Below are 22212 nucleotides of genomic sequence, written 5' to 3'. Positions count from 1 at the left end.
GGATTTTAAGGCTGGAAGACAGACACTAGACATCAGAATCTTGGTGGTCTAAAAAGAGAGGGCAGGCACCCTGTCCTCCTTCAGTTGTGGGCAGAAGGTTCACAATGAGATCGGGACAAGAGCTTGACAGAAGGGAGGGAGGGAGGTACCTGTGCACCACAGAGCATCTTAGGATGTCCCTCCAACTCATACGTTGATGGCCCAACCCCCAGGATCTCCAACTGTGACCTTATTTGGAGTCTTTAAAGAGGCAATTAAGTTAAAATAAGGTCGTTAAAGTGGCCCTAATCCAATATGACTTGTGTCCTTACAAAAAGGGGGAAATTAGGAGACAGACGTGTACACAGGGAGAACACCACATGAACATGAAGACCGTCATCTATGAGCCAAGGAGAGGAGCCTGGAGCAGAACCTTTGCTCACAGCCCTCGGGAGGAACAAGCCCTGTAGCCACTTTGATCTCAGACTTTTGTGTTTCCAGACTCAGACAATAAATTCTGATTGTTGAAGCCACACAGTTTATGGTGCTTCCTCTAGAAAACAGCTCGAGGAGGTGAATCCAGGAGCTGAGGCCCAAAGCTGTTCAAAGCGAGCCCGTTCCTATTTCTTTCACTGTTGGTACCAGCGCCAGCTCCTCCCTCTGAGGCCTGCAGCTCTTGCCCTGCTTGGCTTGCTCTAAAATGAGGGCAGCACGTTGGGGCTGAGCCAGGCAGTGGGCCATCCACACCAGGGGCCAGATGCCACACACCATGCCACAGCCCCTTCGCTGTAGCTCCAGGCAGTGCTGCTCCAATCTGTGGGTACCACCTTTTAGAGCAGTGAGCATAACTATTAGGAGCTGTGGCAGCTCAGGTTCTAGAGCCATGGGCTTGCAAATCAGCAGGTACGCACCCATCCATGCAATTAAAAAATTGCTACTTATAAAACTTAACCAACAGTGTTAAGTACCCTGGAGTATAATTTCCTTGTAGTGTATTCAAAGCATGATTTCTAAAGTGATTCATTCTTTATAATAACTCCACAGAAGCTTGAAATCGCTTATTCTTCACCCCTCCACTCTCTTTCCCCCCTATTCAATGGTCCATGTTCTCTATGGAGGATGGTTACAGAAGGGAGTGCTTGGGAGTCAGACTCATCATGGTTTGGGGTTCACAGACAAGAGCCTCTGGAGATGAGGATTTTGTTTTGGCCATCCTGTGGCATACAGGATCTTAGTTCCTCAACCAGGGATTGAACTCATGCCCCCAGCAGTAGAAGCACTGGGTCTTAACCACTGGACCCAAAGGGTCTTTAAGTTAGATTGTTGATGCTTTCTCCAAATGAAGTGATGCTTACAGTCATGATGATCTCACAAGATAATTAGATTATTAGACAACTTTAAACCTGACTCCATTACCAGATCAGAATGTACATGTGCATTATGAATTAATTTTGAGAAATCCTGTGATTATCTTGGGGCCCATCCCTCTTATATTGCATTGTACTGTGTGTGTTTATTAAAAGCATTAAACTGATAAATGTAAATACTTAAAATGTATAGCAGAAATAGAGACAGAGATGTAGAGAACAAACTTATGGATACCATGGGGGAGGGGGGAGTGGGATAAATTAGGGGATTGGGATTGATGTATATACACTATTATGTAGAAAACATATAATTAATGAGAACCTACTGTATAAACCCTACTCAATGCTCTGTGGCGACCTAAATGGGAAGGAAATTTAAAAAAGAGGGGATATATGTATACACAGAGCTGATTCACTTTGCTGTACAGCAGAAAGTAACACAACATTGTAAGGCAACTATACTCCAAAAAAATTTTTTTAATTAAAAAAAAAAATGCACAACAAGCTTTGTGATTATGTTTTGGACTTTTTACCTTGTAAAACATCCTGGGACCCTTAGAAAATAGAAGTGGGTTGTGGCTCTGTGGGCCTCTGAGAATCTCCGTGTGAAGGGAGTTTTGACAACTGATATCCATTTGTAAAGAGAGGAAGGAAAAAATGACTTTGATCGAGGGAAAGAATCTGAATATGGTTTGAAGCAATAAATGAGCATACAGAGTGCTATCACTGATTCCCAAACCAGAATGTCACTGTCCTTCTCGGACAACATTCAAACAGCCTGCGTTGAATATGCATGCTCACTCACTAAGTCACTCAGTCGTGTCCAACTCTGCGACCCCATGGACCGTAGCCCACCAGACTCCTCTGTCCATGGCATTTCCCAGGCAAGAACACTGGCGTGGGTTGCCATTCTTTCTCCAGGGGACCTTTCAGACCCAGGGATGGAACCTGGGTCTCCTGCATCTCCTGCATTGGCAGGCGGATTCTTTACCACTGTGCCATCTGGGAAGCCCCTGCACTGACTATGCTCACTGTTAAACAGCAAAATATGTGGCAATTCCAGCAGGGCTGAACCCAAACACCTGTCAATTCAGGCCCCACTTCCTGGTTCCACCCTGCCTCTGACGGGAACAGGTGGAAGGACATGGGAGGCTGGTCCCCTGACTAAGTGACCTGTAAAGACCCAGGAGGTCACTAGGCAGGTGATGGTCCAGGTGGAGGGATGTGAAACATCAGCAAGAATGGGATTCTGTGCCAGTGGGAACTGGGGGACTCTGTTCAATATAAATTCCTGGAAAGCATCCCTTTGTGCCTGTTTGAGGGTGTTCCAGGAACCCTCAAACAGGTGGAGGAAGGGGTGGAACATCCTTTTTGGAAAATCTGACCTGAGTGTCTCACTTCAGCCATGAGCCAGATCAAGGCCAAGGATACCTGGCCAGATACAGTTGGGGGCAGAAAAGGGCTTAATCAAGGCTTCTAGTAGGGACTGGGACACTTTCTTACAGAGAGAAATGAAGTTCAAAATAGAGGAGGTCTCTCAAGTACTTAGAGACAGGCTTAGCACAAGGGGCTGTGAGTAGGCGCCCCCAAGGAGTCAACATAAATGCGGCCGATGGAATGTGCTGGAGCCAGGCAGGGGGCACTCAGCATGGAATGTCTGTGCATGATTCTACAGAACCCCAAATATCACGGTATGCCGACTACCACGTATGTGTCTGTGTCTGGAGCTTGTTTCTGGACACTGAGACAAATATGTAAGTCTCAGTTCTGAACTAATGTCTAGGTTCTGAACTCGAGGGCTGTGATTTCAATTTCATTTTGAGTGACATTTATTAAATGCCTATTGTGTGCCTCCTCTAGGCTAGGCCACTGCGTACCCACTGATTAGTGGATTCCTCATGATAACCCATTTTTCAGATGAGGAAATGGAGGCTCTGAGATGTAAAGTGCTGCTGCTGCTGCTGCTGCTGCTGCTAAGTCGCTTCAGTCATGTCTGACTCTGTGCGACCCCTGAGATAGCGGCCAACCAGGCTCCCCCGTCCCTGGGATTCTCCAGGCAAGAACACTGGAGTGGGTTGCCATTTCCTTCTCCAATGCATGAAAGTGAAAAGTGAAAGTGAAGTCGCTCAGTCGTGTCCGACTCTTAGCGACCCCATGCACTGCAGCCTACCAGGCTCTTCCGTCCAGGGATTTTCCAGGCAATAGTACTGGAGTGGATTGCCATTGCCTTCTCCGGATGTAAAGTGACTGTCCCTAAATTAATAACTGACAGGCTAAAGAGCTGGGCATGGACTCCAGGCCCTCAAAGTTCCCATTTTTTTCCCCATTCCAGGTCTTTATTGCTTCCCCCCCTCTGCATATTCCTAGAGTCTGGCCCCAGAAGATAAAGACCGAATGCTACATTGATCTGAATGATTGACAAGGATGACAATGTTGCCATAAAGGCAAAGAGGTGTGCCTTTGCCACCAAGACTCCGCAGGTGGTCACCTTCCCTTTCGGGGCCATAAGGGTGTCACCTTCAGCCTCACATGAGCAATATGACCATTAGCAACACTCCTTTACCTAAATACACAGTATGATGCCTAGATCAGCAATATGATAATTAGCCAAACAACAATAACAGTAATGAACTTTTTTTGGAGCACTTATTCTGTGCAAGGCCTTGTAGAGTTGAGAGTGGGCTGTAGGGCTCTATGGCCTGGGTTCAAGTCCCATCTTGCCCACTTACTAGTCAACTGACATTCCTCAAGCTATTAAACTCTCTGGGCCTCAGTTTATTCATCTGTAAAATGGGAGCAGTAACAGTACTCCTTGGAAGGAAAGTTATGACCAACCTAGATAGCATATTCAAAAGCAGAGACATTACTTTGCCAACAAAGGTCCATCTAGTCAAGGCTATGGTTTTTCCAGTGGTCATGTATGGATGTAAGAGTTGGACTGTGAAGAAAGCTGAGCGCCGAAGAATTGATGCTTTTGAACTGTGGTGTTGGAGAAGACTCTTGAGAGTCCCTTGGACTGCAAGGAGATCCAACCAGTCCATTCTGAAGGAGATCAGCCCTGGGATTTCTTTGGAAGGAATGATGCTAAAGCTGAAACTCCAGTACTTTGGCCACCTCATATGAAGAGTTGACTCATTGGAAAAGAGTCTGATGCTAGGAGGGATTGGGGGAAGGAGGAGAAGGGGACGACAGAGGATGAGATGGTTGGATGGCATCACCGACTTGATGGACGTGAGTCTGAGTGAACCCCAGGAGATGGTAATGGACAGGGAGGCCTGGAGTGCTGCAATTCATGGGGTCACAAAGAGTCAGACGCGACTGAACTGAACTGAACTGAACAGTACCCTCATTGGGTTGGGTTGGAGATTAAATGAGATTGCGGATCTAAACTGCTTGGCACAATGTCTGCCATCGCTCAATACATATTATTTCTTATCGTGAACAGCAGATGCAATCATTTCTTATGGTATCTTATTTCTTCTTCCTCACAACTCCACGAGCTTATTATCCACTATAAGCTTCAGTGTGGATGCCAATCAGCTGTTTGACCAAGGTCACCGGGAGGAGGAGACCAAACCTGGGTTGACCCCTGAGCTGAGATCGTGACCCCAGTGCTGTGGGTGAGTCCAGGGAATAGAGCGGCCGCACCCCCACAAGGTGGTATTGTTGTCAGCATTATTGTTATTTTTATCCTGACATCATTAGCGTGCAGGGAGTCAGGGCTGACTTAGAAAGCTTCCCTGAAGCATGCTGGGTTGTCGCTGAGCAGCAGAGGGTTGGGCTTGTTTGCTTTCATCCAGGCATAGCTTGGAGGGGTCTGGATGCCTGCTTTCGGTCTTTAGCAAAGCCAGCAGTACTGGCCACTTGGGGTGCTTGCTCCTGAAGAGAGGGGCCCTGGACACCTCTGACCCTCTGAAGATTGGGAGCCCATAAGCACTCCCCTTTATGCCTTATAATTTGGAGTTCTGCAGAGAGGCTAGTGGGGGAGGCCGACACTTCCTTGGAAGGAGGGAAAAGCTTCTCAACAGATTTTGACATTTTGAAAGGCAACAAGCCCTATGTCCCCAGGGGTAAGGAAATGCCAGGTTGCTGATGAGGTGGTGGGGATGGGGTGGGCAGGGAGATTTCAAAATGAAAATCATCTCTCTGACTATCTGGCTGCCTTTGTCAGCAAGAGGCTGGAGAGAGGGGCAATGGGCTAAGTAAGAGAGAAGAACCCAAATGGAAATGCCACTTCCCCCAGACCCAAGACCTCTCACACTCACTAAGGGTTGGACGGATACTTAATTTGTATCTGAAAATAGACATTCTACTGCCAAGTATGACACAGTTCCACTCCTACCCCTTAGGAAAGCAAATCAGGCAGGCAAGAGAAATAGGTGCTTAATAAAAAAGGAAGCAAAGAAGGGCTTGAGTCAAATCCTAAGGTTTTGTGGGAAGAATGAACAAATAGCACTTTCTTACTAATCTAGGGGAACGTTTCCACTTAGGAGGGTTGTTATGTACAGGGCTTTGAGAATGGTGTCAAAACTCAAAGTGGCTCAGGTGGAATTAGCACCAAAGACAACCTCAGCAATCAAATAACAATCCTTAGTAAGAAAAAGAAACAGAGTTTGTCAGCCCTCGCGGATTCTTTTAAAACTATAATGCCTTCCCCAACTTTCTTCTAGGCAAACTCCTACATGATCTTCAAAACCTAGATCAAAATGTCACCTCTTCTGGTAAATCTTTTCTATACCTGCCGAGGTATCTATGGCCCCACAGTGTCTTGTGCCCCTCTCTAGTTTAGGATTAATTGCACTGTCCATGTGTGTGTGTCGCCCCACTGCATCCGTGAAGGTCTTGAGGGCAGGGAGGGCAAAGTTTGCTCGCTTATGCTTCTACCCCAGAGTTGCGCATGCGGCAGTATTGAGTGACTATCTGTGTGATGGGTGAACGGATTCATTCCATCCACCAGTGCAGGCCAGATACAACTCGTCAGGGGATGCTAAAGATAAGCATCACCAAGTCATTCATACGCTATGTTCCAGTGACCAGGGATTTGAGTCTCACCAGCTCTACCCACTGCTGACCCAAGCTATCCAGAGAAATGACCACCAGGTATAGATAAGCATCCCAGATTTCTGAGACTAACTTAAGAGAAGATGCTTCTACAGCAGAATTTCTGTTGAATTTGGACAAACAAGAGTATCAAGGAGAATGGGGCAGACCATAATATTCCTTCAGGGACCTAATAGTTGTCTGAGTCAGGAAGTCCTTTCTCGTGTCTAGCCTGCATCTCTCCCACTTCACCTGGCCTCTGTTGCCTTTTGCCAAGTCTTTGCAGGGAAAAAGCAGACCAGCTGTTCTTCCACCAGCTCCTATTGGCAGGTAGTAGCTGGGCCTCTCTCTGTGTTATTAACAATGCTCCCCCCTCCCTGGATGTCTAAAAAAGCAGCAAATGTGGGTTACAACTGGACAGAAGGGAGCTGATTCCAGGCGCTGCAGGTAAAGTGGCTTTGAGCAGATAGAGAAGAGGCTGAACACAGGAGCTGGTCTTTCAGGCCAGAAAGAAAATCATTGGGGTTTCTACTAATTTGCTTCGCCTGGGAAATGTTTCTGAGCCCTGTGGCTGTGGAGGTGTCTAGCAGGAGGTAGCCGAGCTGTTTGCTTAGCTCTGGGACTTCAATATAACTGAGCACTTGGGTCTCTGCTTCCTTTTAGCTCTATTTCTGAGAGGCATTTGGAAAATTGAGTCTCAGACAGCAGAGCCTGGATAATCTCACAGGCCAGTGATTTTGAAGCTTCTTTTGGGTCACAGACTAACAGCAAGGACCTGATAACATTCAAGGAGTAAGTCCAAGCACTGCTGGTCTGTATGTCACAATTCCAGGAGCTCCCATGTCTAAAACTGTTTGGCCGTCTTAACCTCAGAAGACTATCTTTTCCCCCTTTCTCCAGCACCCTTTCTCCTCCGCAGAAATGGAGTTTCCATTTTAGAGGCAGCCTTAAGGCAAGTTCTCAGCACCTCCCCCTAATTGCTGTGGACTGAATGTTTATGACCCTCCTTCACCAAATTTATCTGTTGAAACCTAACCTTTATGTGATGGTATGTGGAAGTGGGGCCTTTGGGAGATGATGGAATGATGAGGGTGGAGTGCTCATGAATGGGATTAGTGCCCTTATAAAAGAGATCCAGAGAGATCCTTTTCTCTTCTGCCATGTGAGGGCACAGTCATAAGAAAGTGGTCTACGAACCAGGAAGCAGGTCTGCACCGAATGTAGAATCTACCAGTGCCAGCCTCCAGAACAGTGACAAATATATTTCTGTTGTTTATAAGCCACCCAGTCTGTGGGATTCTGTTATAGCAGCCCAGACAGGCTAAGACACTGATCATTTCATCACGATGCCCCACAAAGGTCCCTGGGCCTATTAAACCTCCTGTCCTGTCCTCAGTATTGAGCCCTACTACTCAGGCTTGAAGTTCAAGGTTATGTTTTTTAACTGGTCACTGTCTGACCAAGGTGAAAGGAAATAGTCATCAGACTGCAATGGCTCAGATTTCAGCAGGACATAAAGGGTCTTTCTAGTGGGGTCAAGGCCTCCTTTGCTTCTTCCCTACACCCCATAGCTCAGGAATTACTGCAGGCCAGTGATTACAAACTCTGATACCTAGAGCAGGTAGGTAAGGCAAATCAGTAAAGCCAGCTGGGTAATCTTGAGACAGAACACTTGGTTGCATATCAAACACATAAGGATATTCTTCATTCTTACAAAACATGAAATCTTTCTCATCTTCCCTGAAATGTGTGAATCTCTCGGTCCATATCTACCTACCACTTACCCTAACCATTATAAGAAAACCAACAGTGCTAATGTTATGATAAATGACAATGAACAGTTGGTGGTAATGAGAAGGGCACGCTAGGGAGTGGTGGGGATTGTGACAAATTGGAGAGCCCATGCCCTATGTAGTAGGAGCAGCGGTTAGTCAGTCTGGGCAGACAATTTCCCCATAAGAATATAGGCTCAATGTGGTCAGATTGTCCATATTTGTAAGAGAAGTTGCAAATATGATAGTCACATAAAAAACTGAAACACTGGCAATAAATTCAAAGTTATAAATATAAGTTGTCTATAGGACAATATAGTGCAAACCTAACAAATCATGTCTACAGCCCGGATCTCGCCTGAGTCTGCCTCTCTCTGCCCTTCTCTGTCTTGGGAGGGTTTGCATTATGGCAACACCCTTTACTTTCAATTGAGAAAATATGAAGAAAACTCAAGCTCTATTTGTTCACTTAATCATTGATGGATAACAATAGTCCTCACACTCACAATATGGCCTGGATTTTTGAGGACAGCATAATAGAGAACTAAAATTGTGCCTTGTCCACCAAACATTCCCAGGTGTCACTGTAGGAGTCAGAGTGCTTGGCCACTGGCATCATGGGTCTGACCTACTATGGGATCCCTGATGTCCTTCTTTTCCTGGCCAACCACTGGCAGCTAAGGAAAGCAAGTTCCACTGATGCTCTGGAATGTCCCATCCTCCCCCACGAAGCTACATACAGAGGCTATGAGTCACTGCTTACATGGGTTGGTGGTGAAAAGTGCTGTCCAAAGACTAAGCACTGAAAGAAAGAGCTTGGCAACCTGGCCTGTGCCATCCAAGGCTTGAGGTGGGTGGAGGGAAGGAAGAAGATGGCCATTCCAATAGTACTCTGCTGCAGTGCAGGGGAGGGGTGGGAAATTCACATGCTTCACCAGGGAAGCCATGGGCAGGTGAGAAACAGGCTCTGCTAATCTCTAGCCAGCCAGATCTGGACACTCTCAGGAAACCATATTGACTCTGCTGCTAAAACTCTCCTCAGCAAATTGGCAAAGTCTGGTAACACTCCAAGCTTGGAAGGCTGTGGTGAAATAGTTATTCTCCTACTTAGCAGATAGGAATGGTGCAACCTCTGTGGTGAGCAATCTGGCCATTTCTGCCCAAGTCATAACTGTATATGACCTTTGACTCAACAAGTGCTTCTAGGAATTTATTCTTTTGATGAGCCCACCCATCTGCCAATGAGGTATTTGCACAAGGTCATTCATTATAGTGATGTCATGGCAAAATATTGGCGAGGGGCCACATGTTCATTTTGGAGGCCTGGTTCAATAAATAAATAAAAGGGAATATTATGCAGCCATGAAAAAAGAACCAGGACTCTTCAACTACTAATTAGGACTAGTCTCCAAGATACATTGAAAGAACAAGATACAAAACAATACAGGCATATGGTGGAGATATTGTGGGTTCATTTCTGGACCAATAGTAATCCAGCAAATATCACAATAAAGTGAGTCACATGAGCTTTTTGGCTTCCCAGTGAATATAAAAGTTACATGCATTTTTATACTGTACTATGCATGTGTGCATCTTAAGTCGCTTCAGGAGTATCTGACTCTCTGTGACCCTATGGACTGTAACCCACCAGGCTCCTCTGTCCGTGAGATTCTCCAGGCAAGAATACTGGACTAGGTTGCCATGACCTCCTCCAGGGGATCTTCCCAACCCAGGGATCAAACCTGCATCTCTTACATCTCCTGCATTGGCAGGTGGGTTCTAGCCCACTCTGCACTTCCTATACTGTAGTCTATATGCTGTACAATAACCTTGTGTCTAAAAATGCATATACTTTAGCTTAAAAATAAAGCAATCAAAACCACAATGAGGTACCATCTCACGCCAGTCAGAATGGCTGCTATCAAAAAGTCTACTAAAAATAAATGCTGGAGATGGTGTGGAGAAAAAGGAACCCTCTTACACTGTTGGTGGGAATGCAAACTAGTACAGCCACTATGGAGAACAGTGTGGAATTCCTTAAAAAACTGGAAATAGAACTGCCATATGACCCAGCAATCCCAGTGCTGGGCATACACACTGAGGAAACCAGAATTGAAAGAGACATGTGTACCCCAATGTTCATCGCAGCACTGTTTACAAAAACCAGGATATGGAAGCAACCTAGATGTCCATCGGCAGACAAATGGATAAGAAAGCTGTGGTACATATACACAATGCAATATCATTCAGCTATTAAAAAGAATGCATTTGAATTAGTTCTAATGAGGTGGATGAAACTGGAGCCTATTATACAGAGCAAAGTAAGTCAGAAAGAAAAACACCAATACAGCATACTAACACATATATATGGAATTAGAAAGATGGTAACGATAACTCTGTACGCAAGACAGCAAAAGAGATACAGATGTATAGAACAGACTGTTGGACTCTGTGGGAGAAGGTGAGGGTGGGATGATTTGAGAGACCAGCATTGAAACATGTATATTATCATATATGAAATAGATCACCAGTCCAGGTTCGATGCATGAGGCAGGGTGCTCAGGACTGGTGCACTTGGATGACCCTGAGGGATGGGATGGGGAGGGAGGTGGGAGGGAGGGTCAGGATGGGGAACACATGTACACCCGTGGCTGATTCATGTGAATGTATGGCAAAAACCACCATGATATTGTAAAGTAATTAGCCTCCAATTAAAATTTAAAAAATGCAATTGGAAAAATGGCACCAATAGACTTGCTCAATGCAGGGTTGCCACAAACCTTCAATTCACACACACACACACACAAATAATACATGTAATAAGATGAAGTGCAATAGCATGAGGCTTGCCTGTATGTATGATGTGTTCTCATTTGTGTAAAAACATATGAAAATAATATGTGTGTATTTATTTGTCTACGCATAAAACATTGCTAAAAGGACCACAAAAATGATGAATAATGAATACTGCTTGCCTCTGGGGAGTGAAGCCGTGTGGCTGGGATGAAGGAAGAGAGAAGAAGCTTTTACCATCTATCTATTTTACCTTTTAAATTCAGAATCATGTGAATATCTTTCTTGGTAGAAACAATGAAAATTTGAAAACTGGCAAGCTAGCAAACAAAACTCACGGAATCAAAGCCCAAAGCTGCAGTCCAGGGAAAGTGCTGCTAGCTGAGCCCCCACGCCATTTCTCCAGCCACACGGCTGGTTTTCTCCCCAAGGTGGTTTGGAACTTGTCTTCCCAAGAACATTCAGGGACCCGTGGAGTGTGGGTGCCAGGCTGACACCGCCACTTACCTGCTCCTTCTCTGAGTACGGGTTGTTGAGGACGACGGGCATGCTGCCCTTCCCCCACAGGTCACTGAAGACTCGGTCGTTCTCCACGCCGAGGGGCAGAGGTTTGTGTGATTTGCTGTCCAGGTCTCTGAAAGGCAAGGCGGGAGAGGTTGAGGAAGACGGGACACCTGGAGTGGCCGGCTGGTCACCCTGGTCTGAAAGCCCTGAGTCCATGAAGAACCCTCAGGGTTCACCCACATGACCCTCCACGGAGCCAGTGAGCTTTGGGTCCGCAGCCTGCCGCTTCGTAGGATCAAGCGTGAAGGTGAGCTTAACTGACTTGGCACCCACAGCTGGCACATACCCGTTGTGAGGAGATAGTTTCAGGATGTCTGTGACAGAGACTTTGTTCCTCCCTCCCCGGCCCCCGATTTCCTGATCTAGGAAGCCGGGAGGCCCCTCTCTTAGCAGAATCCCATGAAGAACCCCTGGACAGCTTAGCATCCATGAAACCTAATGGTGGAAGATACAGGAAGCAGGAGGGATAGGTCCGAAAACCAGTCCTGTGGGCCAGGGTGGGGAGTCACACCAACAGCAACTAGAGCACTGATCACGAGGCTAATGGTACCAGCCCAGGATACGCAGGAATGATTCTGAAAATAAGGGGAACACAGCGACAAAAACTATTAATACTGTTGGTGTTGATTAAGCACTTACTGGTGTGTCAAGCACTTAACATATGTTTTAGTGAATTTAGTCCTTGGGACAACCCGATGAGGTTGGTATGAATGTTTGTCACTCTTGTATAGATGGCATAAGTGAGACAGAAGCTAAGTCACTCAAGGTCACAGTATTGCAGTCCGCTGTTGTTCAGTTGCTAAGTCCAGCTCTTTGTGACCCCATGGATTGTAGCACACCAGGCTTCCTTGCCTTCCACTATCTCCCAGAGTTTGCTCGAATTCATGTCCACTGAGTTGGTTTTCCAGCCTGCTCTTCACGTTTATCGTGAAGTGGAGGCTGTTACTATTACCCTCACTTATCATCAACACCATCAGCACCATCATTCTTACGATTGTTAACATCACCATCCAACTTTTCCTTATCAGCATCAGCATCATTGTCACCACAGCCATCATAAGTGTCCTCATCAACACCAATGTTGAAAACATCATTTTCATTATCACCATTATTGCCCAAATCATTCTCATCCTTCTCATCACCATCACCTTCGTCCCATCAGAATCGTCATGACCATCACCATGTTCATTACCACCATCACCACCCTTGCACTCATTATCAGATGAGGAAACTGAGGCTCAGAGAGGTTAAACCACTCACCTAAGTCTCACAGTCAGGGGTGAAGGAGTTGGGGTTCAAACCTAGGCTTACTCCTGACTCTAACCATGAAGCTTTCCTGGCTCTCTGCCCTTGAACTCGGATAGGTTCAGGAAGAGGCTATCTTGGCTGGACAGGCTGACCATCCTCTGAGCTGGAGGGAAGTCGTGGCTGAGATGGGACTGACTGCATCAGATCCAGACCTCCCAACCTGCCCCACCTCATCTCCGTGCTTCTGCCGTCCTGCTTTCTGACCCTCCCACCCAATTTCGCTTGATGGCTTCTGTCTGTTCCCCAACTTTGGGCAATGCGGCTCGCTCTGTACTCCATCTCACTTTTGGTCCCAGGCGTGGGGGCTGGCCGTACCCAGCTCTCCATCCTATGTTCCCAGCTTTGGGGACTCTTGGCTCCATAAATTTCCCCAGCCCCCAGCCTGGTGCTGATGGTCATTGGGATGAATCAGAGGCCAGGGCCCAAGCTCTGAGTGTAAGGCCCTACGTGGCCCCTCTGGCTGCTCGGATGGGGCTACCAGAATCCCCTCCTTGCTTTGTCTTGCAGCGTTCTGGTGGCCCATGCTGAAGCCACTTCTGCTCATCTTGCTTGGAGAGGTCTGCAGTTGTAAGAGGGAACATTATGTTTTACTCTCTCAAAAATGTCTCCAAAACACACCAGGAGTGGTTCTTGATTAGATATTTCCCAAGTCAATGGTTTACCTATGTGGTAATAAACAGAGGCACTGTCTGTGGAGTGGGCTGTTCTAAATGTCACGCAGCCCCTCTCAGCGCTAAAACTCCAGTTCTAGGATGTCATGTGACCATAAGTGGGGAATCAGCAGAGAAGAGAGGAGTTTAGCGCTGTTTGAGTGTTGGTAATGTACCAGGTACCAGCACAGAAGTTATTTCACTTCCTCCCAGCAGATATTAAAAGCTTCCCTATTTTACAGATGCAAAAACTGAGACCAGAGAGGTTATGTCAATTTCCCAAGGTTTCTCAGCAAACACAAAGAAGAGCTGGGATTTGAAACCAGGTCTGACTGATGCTCGGCTCAGATCCTTCCTTTTTCTGTAAACAGACTGGGAAAACAAGTCAGGATGTGTAGGATAAGCCAGAGGCTAAAGAGCTAGGAATCCAGCATCTCTCACTGAATGAGGCCAGTTTACAAAGATTACAGGGTACAATTACCCAGATGACTCTTAAATGGCTCACACGACCTGTCTTCTTGTGGATCTGTAGAGAGAGGTGCTTTTATCTTCATCCTTTGCTTTTTTTTTTTTTTAAAAAGCCTTTAACACTTTTGTTTAAATAATATATTTGAAGTGTTTTGTCCACACAAACTTATGTAAGAGCCTTGTGATGAGCTGGGGAAGAATATTTTTATTTGAGACAACTGTCATGAGGTGAATGAAACTAGAGCCTGTTATACAGAGTGAAGTCAGTTAGAAAGAGAAAAGCAAATGTTATGTGTTAACACAGATCTCTGGAACCTAGAAAAATGGTACCGATGAACCTGTTAGCCTGGCAGGAATAGAGATGCAGATGTAGACGGTGGTCTTGAGGACATAGCAGGGGAAGGAGAGGGTGGGAAGGATAGGAGAGAGTCGCATGGACATATATATACCGCCATGAGTAAGAGAGACAGCTAATGAGAAACTGCTGGATGACACAGGGAGCCCAGGCCCTCTGCTCTGTGATGACCCAGAGGAGTGGGATGGGGGTGGATGGGAGGGAGGCTCAAGAAGGAGGGGATGCAACTTGCTTTATTGTACAGCATAAACCAACACAACATTGGAAAGCAATTAGCCTCCAACTTAAAACAAGAATATTTTTAACGTGGGACCACAGGGAACATCCTTCAGCATCCGACAAGGAGTTACTTTGCTTCTCCGCACCCAGGGACAAAATCAGGAGTAGATTTAGGTAGATTCTGAATTCCTAGTCCCCACCCCAAGTTTTCAGTAAAAGCTCTGAGGGAGATAAGGAGTTTATTGCCATGGATTTGCTCAGCCTGGGATGTGTCTGTTCGCTAGGTTTGTACGGGCAGTGAGATCCATGGGCTGTGGATTGGGTGGAGCTGGGTTCAACTTTCAGCTTTGCTGGTTGTAAGCTGTGTGATTTTGGATATTTTGGCTACTTAACCTTTCTAATTCTCAGTATACTCATCTCTAAAATAGTGTTGATAATAAAACCCAGTTTCCGGGGTTACTGCAACAATTACAGGAGGTAAGGCTCACAGCACTTAGCCTGGGGCATCTGCTATTGCTTTGACTACTGACGTGTTTGTAGGCTGATCAAACAGAAACAGAGAAAGGAAAATGTGAGTTCTTGCTAAAACAATCAAGATTCCTCTAAGTCAGCATGGTCTAGGAGAACTTTCTGAGTCAATGGAAACATTCCACGTCTGTTTGTGTTTTTTGGTATTTTAGCCATGGCCCACATGAAGCAACTGAATATTTCAAAAGTGCTTAGGGACTTCCCTCATCGTCCAGTGGTTAATACTGCGCTTCCACTGGGCGGGTCATGAGTTCAATCCCTTGGTGGGGAACAAAGATCCCCTATGTGGCTCGGCTGAAAAAAAGCACCTATTGTCACTGAGAAATTAATTGAATTTTTAATTTTATTTCACTTTAATTAGCCATATATAGTTAGTGGCTATAGCACTGCGTGGTGCTGGCCAAAGCCTTACTGTCTCTAAAGACTGAAGGCATGTATGGCTCCTAACTGAGAAAGGGGCGTCTTCCCTGAGGGCTTATGGGGGCACAGGGAGGGATGTCTGCACTCAGACATTTCTTTTTAAATTGAAGGATAGTTGGCTTACAATGCTGCATTAGTTTCAGTGTATAGCAAAGTAATGCAGTTATACATACATATATTGCTATTGTTTAATCACTAAGTTGTATCTGACTCTTTTGGGACTCCATGGACTGTAGCCTGCCAAGGTGCTCTGTCCCTAGGATTTCCCTGGCAAGGCTACTGGAGTGGGTTGCCATTTCTTTTTCATGGGTTCATATACATACATATGTGTATATATATTACATATACATTATATATATGTACATATACATATAAATGCACACATATTATGTACAAGGCTTCCCAGGTGGATCAGTGGTAAAAAATCTGCCTGCCAATGCAGGAGCTGCAGGAGCCATGGGTTTGATCCCTGGGTTGAGAAGATCCCCTGGTGTAGGAAATGGCAACCCACTCCAGTATTCTTGCCTAGAGAATCCCATGGACAGAGGAGTCTGGCAGGCTGTAGTCTATGTGGTCACAAAAAGTCAGACATCACTGAGCTACTAAGCACAGCAGAGAGTATATTTGATTTACAATGTTGTATTAGTTCCGGTGTCTAGCAAATCGATTCAGTGAGACACAGACACACACCCACATACATATATGTTTCCTTTCCATTATAGGTTATTATAAGATATTAAGTATAGTTTCCTCTGTTATGCAGTACAACCTTGCTTTTTTAAAAAACTATTTTCTATACAGACGTGTGCAAATGTTAATCTCACACTCTTATCTCCCCCCTCCCACTAGATGTTCGTTTTCCATATATATGAGTCCATTTCTGTTTTGTAAATACGTTCATTTGTCTCATTTTTTTAGATTGCACATATAAGTGGTATTATATGGTATTTGTCTTTGTCTGACTTCACTCAGTACGATAATCTCTAGGTCCATCCATGTCGCTGCAAATGGCATTGTCTCATTCCTTTTTACGGCTGAGTAACTGCCCACTGCTCACAGAGCCCAAGAATCTGGGAATTCTCTGCTTCCTTTCCAGACTCCCCACTTCCATCACTCTTGGCCCCGACCTCCACTCCCCTCTCTTCCCAGGGAGCACACCGTGTCCACTCCTATGTCCATCCTTGCCCTCCCTGGAATGCCCTTTCATCTCCCCTCTGTCAAGAGTCAGCTCCTACTCACCCTTACAAGGCCCGCTTCACACACCACCTCTCCTGGGGGTTAAATAAGATCATGCTTGTAAAAGGTCTAGTATACAGTCAGCTCTGACCAAACATGAACTGTATTTGATCCCTGGGTCAGGAAGATCCCCTGGAGAAGAGAATGGCTACCCATTCCAGTATTCTTGCCTGGAGAATCCCATGGAGAGAGGAACCTGGTGGGCTACAGTCTACGGGGTTGCAAAGAGCTGGACACAACTGAGCGACTAACATTTAACTTGTGGCGATTGAAGTCCAGACAGATTAGGTAACTTGTTAAGATCACACCACCAGTGAGAAGCAGAGGAAATTTTGCAATTAAATGCCTCTTCCTTGCTGCCCTCCTCATTGAGAATCACTGAGAACAGGGCTTGAGGGGGGGCATTTGATTGGATTTCATACTCATGAAGAATCTCAAATTTAGATATCGAATGTTTCCCCCAAAATGAGGTGGTGGTAGTGAATGTGTTTATCCACTAAATGCAATTTTGCTAACTCCAGGTTATCATTTCTTCATTTAAGTAAGTACACTGGGAGCCCACGGATGGAGGTAGACGGGGCCTTGACTTGACTTCTGAGAAGCCTGAATGGTGACTCTCCTTGGCCAGTACTTTTGAGTCTTGGTCCTGCCCAGCTGCCTGAGGGATCTTGGTTTAGATCAGAAATTCTCAGCCTGTAACTACTGATATTTAGGTTCAGATAATTCTTTGTGGTGGGGACTGCCCTGTGCATTGGAGAATGTTTAACAACATCCTTGGTCTCTCCTCATTAGATACCAGTAACATCTCCATCACCAGCTGGGACAACTGAAAACATCCCAGGAGATCAATCAATGTCCCTGTGGGGAGGGGAGGAATTAGACTCCTCCCTATTGAGAAGCAGGCGTAGCTTCAGTCAAGGACCACAAACCCACGCTTCCCGGCTCTCCCGTCCCTGTTCCACACCCACCTGGGGCCTGTGAGGATTTATTTACTAGTTGTGCCTTGTTCCCAGACGGGCCTGAGGAACCTGCCTTCGCTCAGTGGCTCCCACATCTGCTCAGTGTCCTTATTCCCCTGCAAAGACATCCTCCAGTGAACCTGGAATTATGGCAGACCAGCAAGGCCAGAGCCATCCTGCGGTCAAGCTTGGTGGTTCTCAAACATCAGGGTGCATCAGAATCAATTGAGGGGCTTGTTAAAATTCCCCCCAGCCCATCTCCCGAGAGTCTGAAATAGTGGGAAGCCTGGAATCTGCATTGTCAAAAGCACCCACACCGTCCAAGGACACCTGTGAAAACCTGTTTCCCTGGGAGAGCTCTGAGATAGACTCGCGCAGTGAGCACAGGTGCCCTCCTGGCTAGAAGTGCCGCCCTCCCCCAGCTCTCCTCCTCCCCCTGCCTTAGTGTGAGGCTCTCCCTCCTACCTGGTGAGCATTTTCTGTGCTGCTTGGCAAGAACTAAACTAAAGCCCTTTCCTTCCACTTCACTAGTTGGATCCTCATACTCAAGCCAAGAGTCGGTCTAGCATCTCTAAACCTTCTGAGGATCTTTGCCAGATCCTTCCAACCGAGGCTCCCTGATCTCACAGGCATTGGGATGGGGGTCCCAGGCCAGACTCCACAGGCAGTTTGCATGTGTTGGTTGGCCCCATGCTGACCACTAAACCTCCCCTGACCAAGGACCCAGGATGGGGAGCAGGTGGGCCAGGCCTGGGTACAGGGCGCAGCCTGGAGGTGGAGGCCACCCACTCCAGCCCAACCAGGCGAGGAGGCCGCCGAGGAGCAGCTGGTCCTGGCAGGAAGCCCTGCTCGCATCTCTCCGCAGACACCACACTCTCTCCAGCTCCCCTCCTCGCCCTCCACACTCCAACGGTCTTTGGCTTCTGCTTCTATCTGGTTGCAGATTCTGATAGCTGAGTTGAAGCAGGAAGATTTGGGGGGCTGTGCAAGTGGGGTCTCTGTGCAGCTTTCCTTCTAGACTCCATCATGCTGGAGTTTGCAGGGGTGGTTCTTGATAAAGGTACGCTCTTCAGAGCAGGCATTCCACAGTGAGTGTTGTAGCGAGGGCCTCAAGGCTCCAAAACAACCACGACTCTCATTCCTAAGATCACAAAAGCTGGGCAGGATTCTCCAACTCATGTCTGTAGGCCCCAGGCTAGGGGGGATGGGGCTGAATTTGGGTCCAAGCTCCTAAGGCCAACTGTCTTACTGGGATTTGACTTCTTGCTAACAGCCCCTCTGATATATCTTTTTTTTTTTTTTGAGAGGCTGGGAATAGGTTTTAATGTAAAATATCTTGATTTATCTATTTTGCCACAAATTCACTTTTTAAGAAAAAGATTTTTGGCCATGCCCCATGGCATGTGGGATCTTAGTGCCCTGAGCAGGGACTGAACCCACATCCTTTGCATTGTAAGGTGGATTCTTAACCACTGAACCATCAGGGACGTTCCAAGGTGTGTTGTTTTAAGGCACCAAGGTTGTGGTCATTTGTTAACAGCAGCCACAGGAACAATGGCAGATACAATGAGCGGGTGTTGGGATGGTTGATGGCCCTGCCCCCGTGTCTATGTCTGACCTCACTGCCTATTGCTCTCCTCCTGCTTGCTACACTCAAGGCCTCCCTTTAGTTCCTTGAACATCCCAACCTCGTTCCTGCCTCAGGACCTTTGCTCCTGCTGTGCCCTCTGCCAGGAACACCCCTGCCTAGATTTCGCAAGGTTCTCACCTTCTGGCCTTGGTACAAATGCCTGCAGAGAGGTTTTCCCCAACCTTCCGATCCAGCGTGCTACCCAACCCCAAGCCACTTCTCTTGAAGTCACTGTATGATCTCCTCCACAGCACACATTGCTATCTAAAATGACTGCATGTGTCTATTTATTATTCCTCGAGTGTTGTCTATGAGATGACTCTGTAGTGGATCATCAGTGGATCCCCAGCTCTGAGGACAGTATCTGAGGCAGAACAGATGCTCCATAAATATCCAGTGACTGAGAGATGCTGAGAAGCCATCAGTTACATGCAATTTGAGGTGGGTGAGCTTCTTTCCCCTCCAGAATGAGGGGCTGGGTGCCCACTAGACCAGGTGGCAGGGACATACGTGGGAGGAGGTCACAGAGCAAGTGCATTAACTGATTAAACAGGACCCCTGGCCCCTGCCTGGGAAAGAACGCATGGTGGCGGAGAGGGCAGTGCTGGAAGTCACTCACACTCAAATAGTCAGGGTGAGAAGTTGCTCCCAGATTCTGCATGACGGCAAAGTTATCAGAGTTAATTCCTGAGTTGAAAAATGCCAAAAAAAAAAAAAAAAAAAAGAGAGAGAGAGAAAGAAGGAATAAAAAAAACAGTAGAAAAGAAAGAATGGAAATTGCCACCAGATGATGCACAGCCATGAGAAAGATCAAGTGCAGCCTAGGGGGAGGGGCTCTCAGGCATCAGTGCTGACATTGGTTGATCCGAGGTCACCTCTCTAGGGAGGCTGTCTTTAGTAGACGGCAACCTCAGGGCCTTGGTTTCCCCTCCAGTCTGAGAAAATACTCTGATAGCCTCAGAAAGTTGATGGCTAGTGGTTAAGGGCACTGTGGCCAACAGTGCAACCTACAAGCTTAGTAGAGGTCAAGAACGTGGGCTTAGGGTCAAGTTCTGGCTTTGCTGCAGGCTGGCTATGTGACCTGGCACAAGAGACTACACCTCTCTGAGCCTTGGTTTCCTATCAGGAAAATGGGGTGCTATGTGGAGGAAGTGAATTACTTGATGTGAAGACCATAGCCTGGGGCCAGGCCCACCTGGAGTGCTCAGCAGAGGCTGGCTAACATGATGGGGATGAAACTTAGGCTTGTCACAGGAGGCCCCTCCCCCAAAAAAGCGGATTCTCTAGGGTTAAAATCGACTTCTGTTCCTCCAGCCACATTTGCTTGTCTGGTTTCTTTTTAAACTCTAGACGCTCACTGTGAGATTGCTAGGTAGAACCTGGATAGAACCCTGTGGCCAGTGCTGTGTGACCCTGGGCAAGTTGCTTCACCTCTCTGAGCTTCAGTTCCTTCTTCTATAGGCAGGGGCTAGAACCACAGGTCCTACTGCAGGAGCTGCCTTCGTACAGGTTCTAAAGAGGTGACTGTTGGGAAGGTACTCCTATAAGTAACCAAGGGAGGGCCCTGCAAGCAGACGAGGAGTTATCAGAGCGCAGGGCGAGGTGGCTGGCCGGCTGGTCCAGATGGATGCTGGACCGTGGACCTTGGCCTCTTTAGAACCCTCCTTCAGGGCAGCAAGCTGAGCAACCTGGATATCCTCTGACATGCAGCATTTTAAAGTGACCGCTCCCGAGTACAGAAGGCCCCGAATTCGCCGCCTCCCTTCCTGATCACCCTTCACCTGCTGTCACTGCCTGCTCAGGGTCCCCTCCCTCCTCCTGGGATGAAGGGAGGAGACTGTGTCTCAAGTCAACATCACTTATCTCCCCAAACACAGGCCGACACCCCAAACAACAGGACAGGGGTGCCCCCTGAGGGAAAGGGACTAGCTGGAGCAGGGTAATAAGTCCAGGTCCAAGGGGAAAGAACGACGGAAGGAGGAAAATAAGGCCAAGAGAGCAGAGGAGTCAAGGTCGCTGCTGAGAACCAGTGATGGCCCAGCCTCTGCTCAGACCCAGAAGCCAGGGATGCCGAGTGGGACCCAGATGTGGGGCTCTGGGCCCAGCGGGCTGCTGGCTTCATTGTCACCCAGCATGTAGGATGCTGGTCTGACCCCACCCCCAAGCAGCCTGGATGGAGAGGGGCCTGGGAGGATGAGTCGTTTCCAGGCAGCTGTGTGTGCTGTGGGGCTTGAACATTCCCAGGCCAGCAGCCCCGAGACGGGCTCTGAATGGCATGCTGCCTCTGGGGTTGCGTTTCCTGACTTGGGACACTGATTCATAACAAGACACTTATTTTAGCCATGAGCAAACAGCTTTGCAATCTGTGGTTGTTACGACGATGGCCGATGCTTCTGACATCACAGTGGGAGGGAGGTGATGTCAGGGGTGAGGGACACCCTGGCAACACAAATGACAATGCCACTCGAGGAGGAAGGTCCTGACTGCCTCGCAGACTTTGGACATCTTAGAGTGAAAACAAAAACACGAAACATGCTTCAATCTCTCAGCCAAAGTCTCAACGTGGGTTTATGTATAAATTCGGCTTTAAATTCTACTGAACTTGCAACTACTGGGAAATCAAAGACAGGACATCGTTTTACCAGGAATCATTCACCATTTGGGAAAACCGCATCACCAAGGCGACGCTGTGCGGCAGGTGGTGTCAGAGTTGCCAACACAACACACCTGTGTCAATCTGCATCGTGTTTGCAGCGATTCTATCTTTAGGTGCCAACATGTGACACTCTGGTGGAGCCGTGCCTGTGTGCCGATATGTTAAATTATAGGCTCTTTTATTATAAATGACTTTTATGCTCTGTAGCCTTTATTCTATCGTTAGGGCATTACACTGATTTAAAAAATGTAAAGTGTGGGTAGGCTAC

General features: G+C 47.1%; 1 protein-coding gene across 6 annotated transcripts in view; it reads right to left on the bottom strand.

Moving 5' to 3' along the window:
- Window positions 1–22212, bottom strand: part of NOS1 (nitric oxide synthase 1) — a 196357-nt gene that overhangs the window by 68339 nt on the left and 105806 nt on the right. For all 6 annotated transcript variants that reach the window (XM_086348007.1, XM_086348005.1, XM_086348009.1 and 3 more), the window contains exon 3: window positions 11459–11585. In XM_086348007.1, the coding sequence (XP_086204133.1) occupies window positions 11459–11585 (127 nt within the window). The remainder of the gene's footprint in view (window positions 1–11458; window positions 11586–22212) is intronic.

The sequence above is a fragment of the Bos grunniens genome, chromosome 17 (genome assembly GCF_055505025.1).
Source record: "Bos grunniens cultivar Pamir isolate PY7600 chromosome 17, Bosgru_T2T1.0, whole genome shotgun sequence".
Lineage (NCBI taxonomy): Eukaryota > Metazoa > Chordata > Mammalia > Artiodactyla > Bovidae > Bos > Bos grunniens.
This window is presented reverse-complemented; position numbering and strand designations above follow the sequence as displayed.